Source organism: Eurypyga helias, unplaced genomic scaffold (assembly GCF_000690775.1).
Source record: "Eurypyga helias isolate BGI_N326 unplaced genomic scaffold, ASM69077v1 scaffold7049, whole genome shotgun sequence".
In the NCBI taxonomy this organism is placed as follows: domain Eukaryota; kingdom Metazoa; phylum Chordata; class Aves; order Eurypygiformes; family Eurypygidae; genus Eurypyga; species Eurypyga helias.
This window is the reverse complement of record NW_010270173.1, coordinates 10,709-22,232: the sequence shown is the minus strand read 5'-3', so window position 1 is coordinate 22,232 and position 11,524 is coordinate 10,709. Positions and strand designations below refer to the sequence as shown.

Sequence of the window (11,524 nt, the reverse complement as noted above, 5' to 3'; positions counted from 1 at the left end):
TGACAAAATAAAGGAAAGTACTTAGATTAAACTTGCAACTATTAAGCACAAACTATTTATGACGAGATTTAGTAAGCAAAGCAGGACAGAAACCTGCGGGTAAACGAACCCAGAAGGAAATGTGACACAGACCATAATAAACGCAGCAGCACTACTAGAACTCAAGTAACAAACAGGTGATAGACATGATCCCTGAAAGACAACCCAAATACCCAGCTGGCAGCACCAGCAGGGTGCTGGGCCCCAACCAGCAAACTTCAGGAAAACACCAACTTGGCAACTGCTCTCCAGAATCGTTAAAACATCCCAGTGAGGGGTGTCCCACCACTGAGAAATGAGAAAGATGGTTCAGTGTTAAAGGTTACCTGATGGGGAAAAATGACCCACGTTGTTTAAAGGGTTGTTCTTACTTGGCAGGAATTACTCAATGAAACTTCAATATTCTTTAAAACCTATTGACTTGATTCAGTTTTGAAGCAAGTTGAACCTCCCACATTCCCACGAGCAACTGCGAGTTTCTTGAGTCCTTGTCCCCAGTCTGTTTCTGGTATAATTGGGTATAAAAATCTTATTTGCCAAAATATCGGCCAGAGGGGGGCGGAATGTGAGAGGCACTGCATAAACCAGCAAGTGAAAATAGATGCACGTGCCTGGCTGGGCAGAGAAATGTGGCTGGGTTAGTCCAAGATTGTTCTTCCAACTAACTGAGCCTCGTGCTCGCCGTGCGGCCTGCAAGGAGGCCGCACACAGGCATAAACCTGGCTTTCTGGGAACACTGACAGCGCGTGCACCGGCGAGAATGACGGTCCCCAGAGTCGCCACCGTGAGCGCAGCCCGGCCCCACAGCCGGGGCGCTGCACGGCTTCGCCTTCCCCGCCGGCTCCTGCGGGCAGAGGCGACTGTGTGGACAACGCTTGGTGTATTCCCGGCGTGAGCACACTCGGGGGAGTTGTTCAGCTCCGCCCATGCGCACCGAAGGTTAAGAACAGACCAAGAGGACAGTCGCACCCTCCGACTTCACCCAACTGTCCTTCCAAGCCTTAATTCCTTTTCAGCTACAAACCCAAGATTTGCTCATCTGAACCAAAGCTATATAAATATATTATTTAAAAAAAACCACAAATGCAAACATTTACCAAGAAAGGAAGAAAAGTTACAGTGACATGAGGCCTTGTTATTGTCTTCAATCCGGCAGGCCAGGAATTTCCTCCACGAGGCTTGTCCGTTTTCAGTCCCGTTCCAGCGCCCGGCTGTCTACGCGTCCTCCAAGCCGCCCAACACACCCTTGTCAACAAGGTGCGCTTTTAGCGTGTTGAAGATGTGGAGCTGCTGGTCTGGCCGCAAGGTTAAGAACTGCTGGATGAGTTTGCTTGGGTTGGGACCTCTGAAAGACAAAAGCGTGGTTATCGATGAGTCGCACCAAGTCGTAACCGCCTGGGAACCCAAATCAAAGTAACAGCCTTAAAGTAATCGTCATGTTGGTCCCCTCCTTCGTCAGGTCTACCCAGGGAGCTTAACTCCCTTGGGGATGTGGCAGTGGGCTCAAGAGGCGCAGGATGCTGAACGGTAAATAGAACACCCACCCCAAACCCAATTTGTTTCAAGAGGGTTGGGCATCTTCCCGTATCAGCAGGTGCTCCCCTCCAAAATCAAAGCAGCCACATGAAGACAGTTCTCAGCTCCTTCCGTACATCTTCTGTGCAGATTTCTTACGGTTGGCTGCAGAACACTTGACGATGCTACAAAATTCTGTTTTCCTGCCTGTTCACCTCTGGGAACGCTGCTCAAGGTTCACAGGGATGCAGAAGGGAGATGGAGGCGTTTGGGAGGGACTGCAGTGAAGTGGGGGTTGTGCTTCCAGCTCTGCATTACCCTGCTGCAAGACACTTCTCTTCTTCAAGCCTCCGTTTCCTCTTTTATCTTGTATTTTCAGATGTTTCTCTCACGGGGACAGAAACCGTCGCTTACTACGCGCCCGTCTGGCACTTGACTTCGCCAGGGCCCCCAAACCTCACCGCAAAGCAACCCATACCTGATGAAGCTTGCGATGTACACGTTGACAAAGGTCGCCATCAGGTACTGACAGTCGAAGCGGTCCATGATACCTCCGTGCCCGGGGATGGTGTTGGCAAAGTCCTGCCCAAAGCAAAGGGATTGTGCTTAGCAGTCTCCAACGGCCGTTACCTGCACGTGTCTGCGTACCTCTCCGCACCACACTCACGCCCTCACTCTAGCTCCTCCCAGAGGGCACAAGTCAGACTGTGAAGATGTTTTGTTTAATCTCTCCCTGGCTTTTTAACAGTTTCTCCTCTCTGAAGACTACCAGTGCCTGAGGGACATCAAGGCTTAACTCAGATCTGGCACTCTAAGGTCAAGGAAGGCTCATGTTTATCTCTTGCAACCCGGCCTTGCCTTTCAGGGCATCCTGCCCCAACACGGACTGTTTATACATCCAACCAGCCTGCAAGACACCAAGGGAAGCCTCAGATTGCAAAATTTCCTGTCTGGGTCTTTCTTCTCTCCCTCACGTTCTGCACCAAAGCGGGGTTCAGAATATCACACTTGACATTTTAAGGTCTCTCCTCATTCAGGCAAAAAACTAGATTCTGACCCAGCTTTTTACCCGTGACCAAACCAACCTCCTCTCCCTTCCCACAGCTCCCAGCTTGCCTCTCCTTGGAGCACAGGGATTCTTCAGAGTGGGAACAACCATTTCATCTCTCCTAGAATGTGCATGACCTTCACCATCCTCACCTTGATTTTGAAGGCCCTCTTAAATCCACTAGCGAAGAAGCCTCCGAACGGCCCAATGAGGGAGGCGAAGGTAGAGAGGGCGATGCTGTGGATTTGGAAGGGGTACATCCGGACCGTCTTCTGCAGAGAGAAAAACACGTCAGAAAAGGACTTTTAAGGGTAACAGTGCTGTCCAGCGCTTGCCCCTCTTTCTGTGCTCTCCAGGCTTTAGACCAGTTGGTTTTCAAGTGGGTTAATGTCCCACCAGCCCTGGGACAGTTCCTCTGAGTCCTCAACCAACGCAGAGCTAAACTGCCCCTTTTTATAGAGGTACCATCATCCCTTGTCATGTTCCTTTGAAGACCATAAAAATAAGGTCCTGGTATCTTTTCCTACTGTTCCTATCCTAATAAATCAGATCCAATAACAGAGAGAGTCCTACCCAGCCCACCACAGACTGCAGCACCGAGGGGATGTTGTACTCCTGTAGCTGGAACAGCTCAGACGGCTCACAGTCCACTGTGAAGCTGTTGGTGTCGTTGTTGAACTCCACCGGACAGGTGAAGCACCGGTACCCGGACATCACATATGACAGCTTCCCGGAGGGAGAAAAAGAGAGGCAGCAAGAGAAAGCAGGATTAATATTTTCCCAAGCAACGTGTCAGAGTTGGTCTCCAGGGAAAAGGCCACGCAAGGAGACACGGCAAGGAGGGAGCCACATTCCCAGCTTCATTAAGGAGATTACTCTCCTGAGAAGCAGTAATTGGCTAGAGGCAGAGTAAGCGTTTTCGTTTAGTCAGTGCATCTGTGCAGCAAGCAGCCATCAGAGTCCTGTACAAACAGGCTGAGACAGGCTGAACCACGTGGCCGAGAGGACGGACACAACCAGACACACAGCATCATAACACCGGGTAAGAATATTCCAAGAGTGAATTCCCCACACAGCCCCTGTAATGAGCACGTCACAGGCTCTAAGAGGGACCGAAAACTTCCTCCGGTTCCGCTCCATCCGCAGGAACTGTTCACAGCACAACACGCAGCCACGCACCAGCTCACACCTGGGTCAGTAAGGAAAATGTGGAGGCTCTGGCAAGAGCTGGGAGAGGTAAAGTTTGGATGCATTTTTTAGACAAAACCCTGTCACCCTACAAAGGGAAGTGTTTGATGAAATAAGCCACTTACCAGCAATCCAAACAAAACGGTGGCAAAAAATCCTCCAATAAAACCCTCCCAGGTCTTCTTTGGAGAGAGCTGCCAGGGAGAGAGGGAGAATTACAAACTGCACCTCCGCACACCGCTGCAGCCTCTCTCCCCTTGTGAGCTGCCGAGGCAAAGACAGACTGACACCAGCAACCAGGGGGTTGGTCAGAACCTGACACTAACACCTCGGCCTGCAACGCTTCACTTCCCAGCCTCCAGTTTGGTTTGGAGGTTTGCTCAGACCCACAAAAGCGACAAAGCTGGAGATGAGGGAACACAGGACCAACACCTGAAGAAGCAAAACGCATGTGCTGTCCACCAAAGCGTTACGAACCTTGATGAGCGGGGTGCGGCCAAAGAAGAACCCGAACATGTACGCCATGATGTCGTTGCAGATCACACAGGAAATTGGGACGATGAACCTACATGGGAGAAGAATTAAACCAGTGGAAGGTGCCCAGATCAGACAATTCCAAGACTTAACTAAATGAGCATCCATCTTGCTTCACGAGATGCTCTGCAGTGAGACACCAACCTCGCCCCCTCCACTGCAATGCAAGGAGCAACCACTTGAAGCTCCCAGGGAAATCTGGGGGATTACTCCAGCGCTCTGGACTAAAAGGTTGGTTGTGTACCCAGAATGGCCCGTTCTAAGCACATTTTCTTTTGCCTCACGTGACATGCTGTTAGACAGTCGCCCCCCTTCCCCCCCAGAGGCTGCCTTTTAGCCGTGGGCAGGCTGCTCCCAAAGCACGCTGCGCTGGCCGCGACACGCGGGGGAACGTGCATCTTAGAGCAGCCAAAACGAGCTCCTGGCACTGCTGGTTTGGGAAGATCACCCAAGGGGCTTCCCCTCTGCACAGCAGCTGGAGTAAGGTGGCAGGCTGCAGTCTCCTTCCTTTCACAGCGCTGCGTTTAACACCGTGCCGACAGCATTGCCCCCAGTCACGTGCTGAGCAGCACTTTCCCTTCCGTTTCCTAGATGTGGGTAGAAAGAGAAAGCGTCTACGTGTGCCTGACACTGCCTGAAAGGGCCCTGCACCTCACTGCAATTTCCAGATGCTTCTTTACAACAACTCCCTGTACTCCTCAGGCAGCACGAAGCAAGTCCTAAGCCGCTGAGGTATCGCTCAGTCTCTCGCTTTTCTCTCCTGAGCAGGTTGGTCCCTCACAGGAAGCATCTTCTCCTTGGCCACTTGGTTTTTGAAAAGAACAGCTTTAACCCAAAACAGTCATTCCTTTCAGGCTGCAGAAATCAAAGCAACTCGGAACTCACCATATCATTCCTTCAAACAGGTTGTGAATGATGAGGTGTGACTGGGTAACAACAATCAGCAACGTCACGTGGGTCCATCCAAACTGGAAGAGAAGACAGCATGCAGTCCAGCCCACCTACAGAGCGCCCGTACGCGTGGCCGGCAGAACTCGGGTGCTGTTAGCCACCTCTCAGAGAAGGGCTGACACGCACGTGCGTTTCTGCCGTTCACCTTCACCGTGACAAACACCACGAGTCAGGAAGAGCAGGGAACAGTCACCCGCAGGAATCCATGGGCATGTTCTTCAGCTCAAGTCCAGAGCTGACCTTCATTGAGAAGACGTTTGCTTGACCAAACGCTCTTTAGCCCACCCCGATCCCATCCATCTCAGCTTCTGCCTAGGTAAGAGCAGCAGAAGACTGCCAGCTATCCAAGCCACGACCCCATGCGCTGAATACACTGGGAAGCAAAACCAGCGGCATCCACCATCAATCAGGAGCAAGGCCTTACTGATGTTTGGGAAAAGGGGGCCACAGCCAGTTAAGCTGGTGGTTATCTACCCTCAGCACAAGCGTCAAATAGCCTCCCACAGCCCTCTCAGCTTGCAGAGAATTTCTTAACCGCATCCACAAGCGCAGAGAGAAGAGAATACACGTTTGCAGGGAAATTCGCTCCGAGCCATCTTCCTAAAAATAGTCTGCTCACAGTAGCTTCTCCTCCAGGCAGCATGACAATGCACAACCAGAAAAGAAGCATCTACTGGCACGTATTCTACTCAACATTTTCAAGCAGCTTACACTACCCATTCTTCTGCCTCCAACTGGGGGCAGCCAGGCCCTGCATTTAACCTTACCATGTAGAACTGGAGGCGATAGTGTTTCTTCACCAGACTCAGGACAAACATGCAGAAACCTGAGGAGAGACATAAGGGAGATAAATGGTGGGAATGTATCTTCAACAGTAAGAAATACTTGTTTTCCATGACTCCACACAGCTCCTTTGGTTCTTTTTTGAGTAAGGCAGCAACATGGACTGGGAAAACGCACTACTTGGGAAGTCACAAAATACCTTTGCCTACAAGTAGCACTTGGACAGATGAACTTTATGGACAGCTTTTCCATACAGATTAGGGAGTTTCCTTCCACACAGCCTTATAGAATCATTGAATCTTTTAGGTTGGAAAAGACCTTTAAGATCGTCAAATCCAACCGTTAAGCCAGCACGGCTAATACCACCACTAAGCACCACATTTACATCTCTTTTAAATCCCTCCAGGGATGATGACTCCATCACTGCCCTGGGCTGCCCATTCCAATGCCTGACAGCCCCTTTTCCTACCACTGCTCTAACCATGCAGCCAAGTTACGGCATCACTGAAGAGCAGGGATAACTCGCTACAGATACAGCACTGGACACAATACTCAGACAAGAGCAGTTCAAGGAGATTTCTTCCCTCCAGCCCACACCAGATTAACCAACAGAACATGTGACCTCTACCTGTTAAGTACAAAGCGAAAGAAATGAAGCGGTGGTATTTGCTGAGAATTCGCAGGGGCTCCTCTCTCTGAACCAGGGTGAAGAAATAGTCTGTCACAGTCTCGCCATAGAAAAAGTAGTTTACGCAGAGCAGGAAGTACCTGTGAAGGATGCAGATGCTTGTTAGCAGGAGCCCTAAAAGGCTTCTGGAGAAGGTCTCTACGTTGCTCTGGTGCAAACAGGCGTTCTGCAGGTGACTGCCAGAACTTTATTTCCCATGGTTTAGAGATGTCACCTTCATTCGGACCAGTGGCTCCACTCTGCGATGGATCACACCATCCAGGTTCGCTTTTGGCCTTCTGATGCACAAGGACTTTCTGCCTTTAGGTGGCACTCCTCAACAGGCCTCCGCCTGCTTCTGCTTCCTAAAAGCTCTGTGCTTCCGGGAAGCATTGCTCCTGTCCCTTCCCCAGCCCTGTTTCACAACCACCTAAAAGCTCCCATCCCACCCGAACAACCTTCTCCATCTCTACGCGGTGACGCCTGTCAACGCTGTCCCTTGCACAGATCATGAGACTCAAATCTCTGCGCTTCATTAACAGGACAAAGTTTATCAATATGGCTCTTTTACCGATCTATCACGATTTGTGAGGGTTTTTTCCTTTACAAGAGCTGCTAACACATGCCGCTGGTCAACACACAGCAATCCTGGGCTTGGAGGCAGCCAGATGATCCCTTGGCTGCCTGTGTGCGACGGGATGGAGCGTTACTGCCGCGCACCAGCCCGGGGCGGGGAGCAGCCCCCTTACTCACCAGCTGAGCGTCCTGAACCAGGGCAGGTCATACGAGTGGTACACGTTGTAGCCAATAGTGATAATCTCGTGGAAACATTTGATCTGGACACACATCACCTGCACAAAAAGACATCCGAAGCTGTAATACATGTTGGTTAAATTCCTCAAGGAGATAAAAAACATGCGTGGGCAGAGCAAAAGGTACTTAAGCAGTCGCTATCAGTCTGACAGGACTCTCCTAGTCCAACATGGGAAGCTCACTGTGGTGTTTTCCCCTCCCCTTTCCCCTGCAGGTTTCTAACAACCCCATGAATTAGTTGCAGCCAAATGCTGACAGACAGGGCAGGCGGTCCCAGGTTCTTTCCATGGAGAGAGAAATCCAAGGAGCTGCATAAGGACCTCTAAAATATGAGGCTCTGAGCTGCCCACCCCAGCAATGGTCCCAGCAACCCTCCCCCTGTCGCCATGAACGTCAGGGCATCTCCCTGGAGCACTTACTATTGTCATTAAGACCATGGGTCCCAAGTAGATGATGATGAAGAAGAAGGTGATCATTGCCAGCGTAAGGATGCCTCTTACCCACCAATTTTTCCATCTAGGCCATAGAGAAGGAAAGACGTTAGAGAAAGTCAAAACAAAGCAAGGAAGCAGGACAGCACCCCTGCTCTCTGCACACCACAGGAAGGAAAAGAGCCCTGGAAACCCCAAGCTTCCTCCTGATGCTGCAGAGAGACCTTGATCCGGTGATGAAGGCCTGGCTGCAGCAGCTGCAAGGCTCAGTCTTCCCTGCTATGAACCTCACTAAACGCAGTAAGCATTAGCCTGGTGCAGACCATCACCAAGGGCACTGAAACGGGACAGAAGAGCATCGATTCCTGTTCTGCTACAGGTTTCCCACACCTTGGACAAGCTGCATGGTAAATTCAAATAAAATGGGGACCACGACCCATCTCTGCACTCCTTTTCAAGAGGAGACATGGGCCCCGGTGTGCTGTACCCTTGCTACTGTCCAACAGAGCCTGCCCTGAGCCGTCCCCATCCCCGCAGCACACCCAGGAGAGACGCTTTGATGGGAATAAGATGCTTTTCCCCCACAGCAGTCTGTAGAGAACATTCACAGTTTGTTCTTAAAGCCTGTCCTACCCGCATGCTTTCCTCATGGATTACTGCACAAGTCGGTCACACCAGTGGTTAGAAAACACTGCAGGGGAAGTCTCTGCTGGGAGTGCTACCAGAGCTAAACCCAACTGTCTCCTGCCCCACCCAGGCTCTCCTCACCTGCCCGGGCCAAGCATGCAGCGAGGAGCCCTCCCACCCCCTCCTCTCCCACGCGCAGACGTCCTGAGCTCTGCTCTCCCCAGCATCACCATCGCCTTCTGTTTCCTGTGGCCTCGGGGGCACCTTCCTGCTTGCGTGCTCCGAGAGCTGCTGACACAGCTCCCAGCAGCACCGCCACGCTGCTGGGGCTGGGAGAGCCACCGTGAGGATGGGGGGGCCCTGGCCGCAGAGGGAAGGATGCCCAGTGCGTGCTACCTTGAGGAGAGGTTGGAGAGAGCTCTGTTCAGGACCTCTGGAGTGTCATCCGACGTCGGCACCGGTGGGGAGCCTCCAAATTCAGATTTGCTTTCGCTGTCTGATGCTGTCTCTCCATCCAGCTTGTTCTCAGACTCGGACTCCTGCGAGTTAGAGAGACAAAGAGCTTTACTAGACACAGTGCTGGCACTCTCTGAAATAACTCAGATCAGCCCACTGGATGCAACACCTACCACCACTCTGCTTCCACATAAACAAGAGAAAGAGGAGAAGAAAACATCCTGGAGTTATACCCATGAGAAACATCAAGTGGTTTAGGTGACATGCACCATGGGGTTTACTCTCCAACAGTCTCAGCAACAGCTACAGAACAGCATCCGTTCCCTCTGAACGGTTAAAGACACCTCGCAGTTGATTAATGAGCATCTCCAAGTGCAGCAAGTGCTTAAGGGACAGAGGCTTGTTAGCAGGAATTTTTACAAGGTCTCCCAATCTCCAGGCAGATCTCCAAGTATGCAGCATTGCCCAAATTAGACAGAAGAAAGGCCTCCAAGTAGACAGGCTCAAGGCTTCCAGACAAACTTTTCGAGTGCTGACTTTACATGCAGGCACTAAAAATAATATCAGGCCCATCCCCAAATAGCTGAAGAGGAAGAGCGCGGCTTATCACTCCGGCCCAGCCATCCTCTCCGGCCACAGAAGAAACCTGATGTATTGCAAGGAAACACATGTGCTCTCCCTGCCCCTCGTACCGCTCCAGCACTCAGCCCTGAGCAAAGTCTGTATTTAGGGGGTAAATAAACGCAGGCGAGGCGGAAGGTTACCGAAGGCTCCGCAACAGGCCAGTGGTGGGAAAAGGATTACAATCCGGCTCCTGCCTCCCAGGCACTCCCAGGCCCTCTCCCCAGTGGCAGTTTTTTTTGTCTGGTCCAGCTCCTGAACAGAGACTGAATCCAAACTTCCATGTTTTGCCCCTCGTTTTGGTGTCAGAGCTTCATAGAATCACAGAATCATAGAATCACAGACTGGTTTGGGTTGGAAGGGACCTTAAAGATCATCTAGTTCCAACCCCCCTGCCATGGGCAGGGACACCTTCCACTAGACCAGGTTGCTCCAAGCCTCATCCAGCCTGGCCTTGGACACTTTCAGGGATGGGGCATCATCCCAATCCTCAGTTCTTGAAGGAAGGAAAATGCCACTCCCAGGGGAGCGCTCACGCGTCCGGCAAGGCAGAGCCCACGCACTTGCTGGCCCCAGACCAGGGGCTATTTTAAAACTCCCGGAAAAGAGCGTGTTTGCAGGAAAAGCAAGGAGGGAGCCAGGCTGACAAACGCTGGGAGCTCTGCAAACAAAGCGGGGCCAGAGCTGCCCCATGCTTGGAGCGGGGAGACCCCCAGGAAAACAAGCATCGGCTGGGAGTGGTTTGGTGTGACCAAATGGAGGGGCATTTGCAGAGCACTAGAGCAGCAAGACTTGCGTAACTCCCTTATTTAAGGCAGGAAAAGATAATTACTCCCCAGTCTGTGCGGTATCAACGGCTGCAGGCCGGGTTCTTAAAACAGACACTGTCAGGAGGAAGCAGCTGAAAATACGACGGTGTCGTCAGAGATGTCCTCGGGGCCATCGCGCCGCTCCACACCCTGCGTGGTCTCTTCCCTGCCTTGCTCCACGCTTGCTTCATTCCATTCCCAAGGACTGGGAAGGAAGAGGAACGCAAAACGAAACACCCCTGCCAGCACCCACGTGGGTGTGGAGAGCTACCCAAAAAATGCCACTCAGCTTTTTTTTTCAGTTGCTTTTTTAACTGAAAAACCCACTTGTCCCTCTGACTTCTGAGAGATTTAGTGCCATTTAGCTGGGAAAACACAAAAGATCAAATCTATAAGGCAGCTGCAAATGGCAGCAGGCAAAAAGACTGGAAATGATAAAAACCCCTTGAAGACCACGAGCGTAGCATCCCAGAGCACAGCACGGGTCAGAGCTGGTTTTATTTAGCTACAGCCCTTTTCCCACTGCAGCGCTTGCTGAATGCCTTCTCCAAGAAGAAGATTCTCTGCAGAATTCCCCTGGGAGCAATCTAAATACCGGAGAAACGCTTCAGCTCCAGCCTGACCAAACTCCGTTTCTCCTCCAGTCTTCCAGGTAACATTCAGGAAACAGGGCCTTTGCTTCTCTTGCTGCACGTTTCTAAAAAAGAAAAGTGTGTATGACTGATTCACCTCAAATGGGCGAGGAAGTGCTCAGGGCCGCAGGGCAACTACTGTCATCTGCCCAGGCTAAAACCAAAGGTCTCCAGCAGGATTTCTACTGTAATCCAAGTATCCTTCATCTCATGTTGGGGCCCCAACATCAGAAGGACATGGAGATGTTGGAGTGAGTCCAGAGGAGGCCATGGAGATGCTCCGAGGGCTGGAGCCCCTCTGCCATGGGGACAGGCTGGGAGAGTTGGGGGGTTCAGCCTAGAGAAGGGAAGGCTCCGGGGAGACCTTATTGCAGCCTTCCAGTGCCTGAAGGGGCTAAAAGGAAGCTGGG

General features: G+C 51.6%; 1 protein-coding gene across 1 annotated transcript; it reads right to left on the bottom strand.

Moving 5' to 3' along the window:
* Nucleotides 1-958: 958 nt before the first annotated feature.
* Nucleotides 959-9,185, bottom strand: CDS2 (CDP-diacylglycerol synthase (phosphatidate cytidylyltransferase) 2; the record flags this gene model as incomplete). The annotated part of the gene is made up of 12 exons (XM_010158351.1): nt 959-1,384; nt 2,033-2,136; nt 2,755-2,874; nt 3,176-3,328; nt 3,916-3,984; nt 4,268-4,355; nt 5,210-5,292; nt 6,043-6,101; nt 6,687-6,826; nt 7,479-7,576; nt 7,958-8,054; nt 8,993-9,185. Coding segments are annotated over 12 exons (1,334 nt in total), but the record flags the coding sequence as incomplete, so codon positions are not given.
* Nucleotides 9,186-11,524: the final 2,339 nt, after the last annotated feature.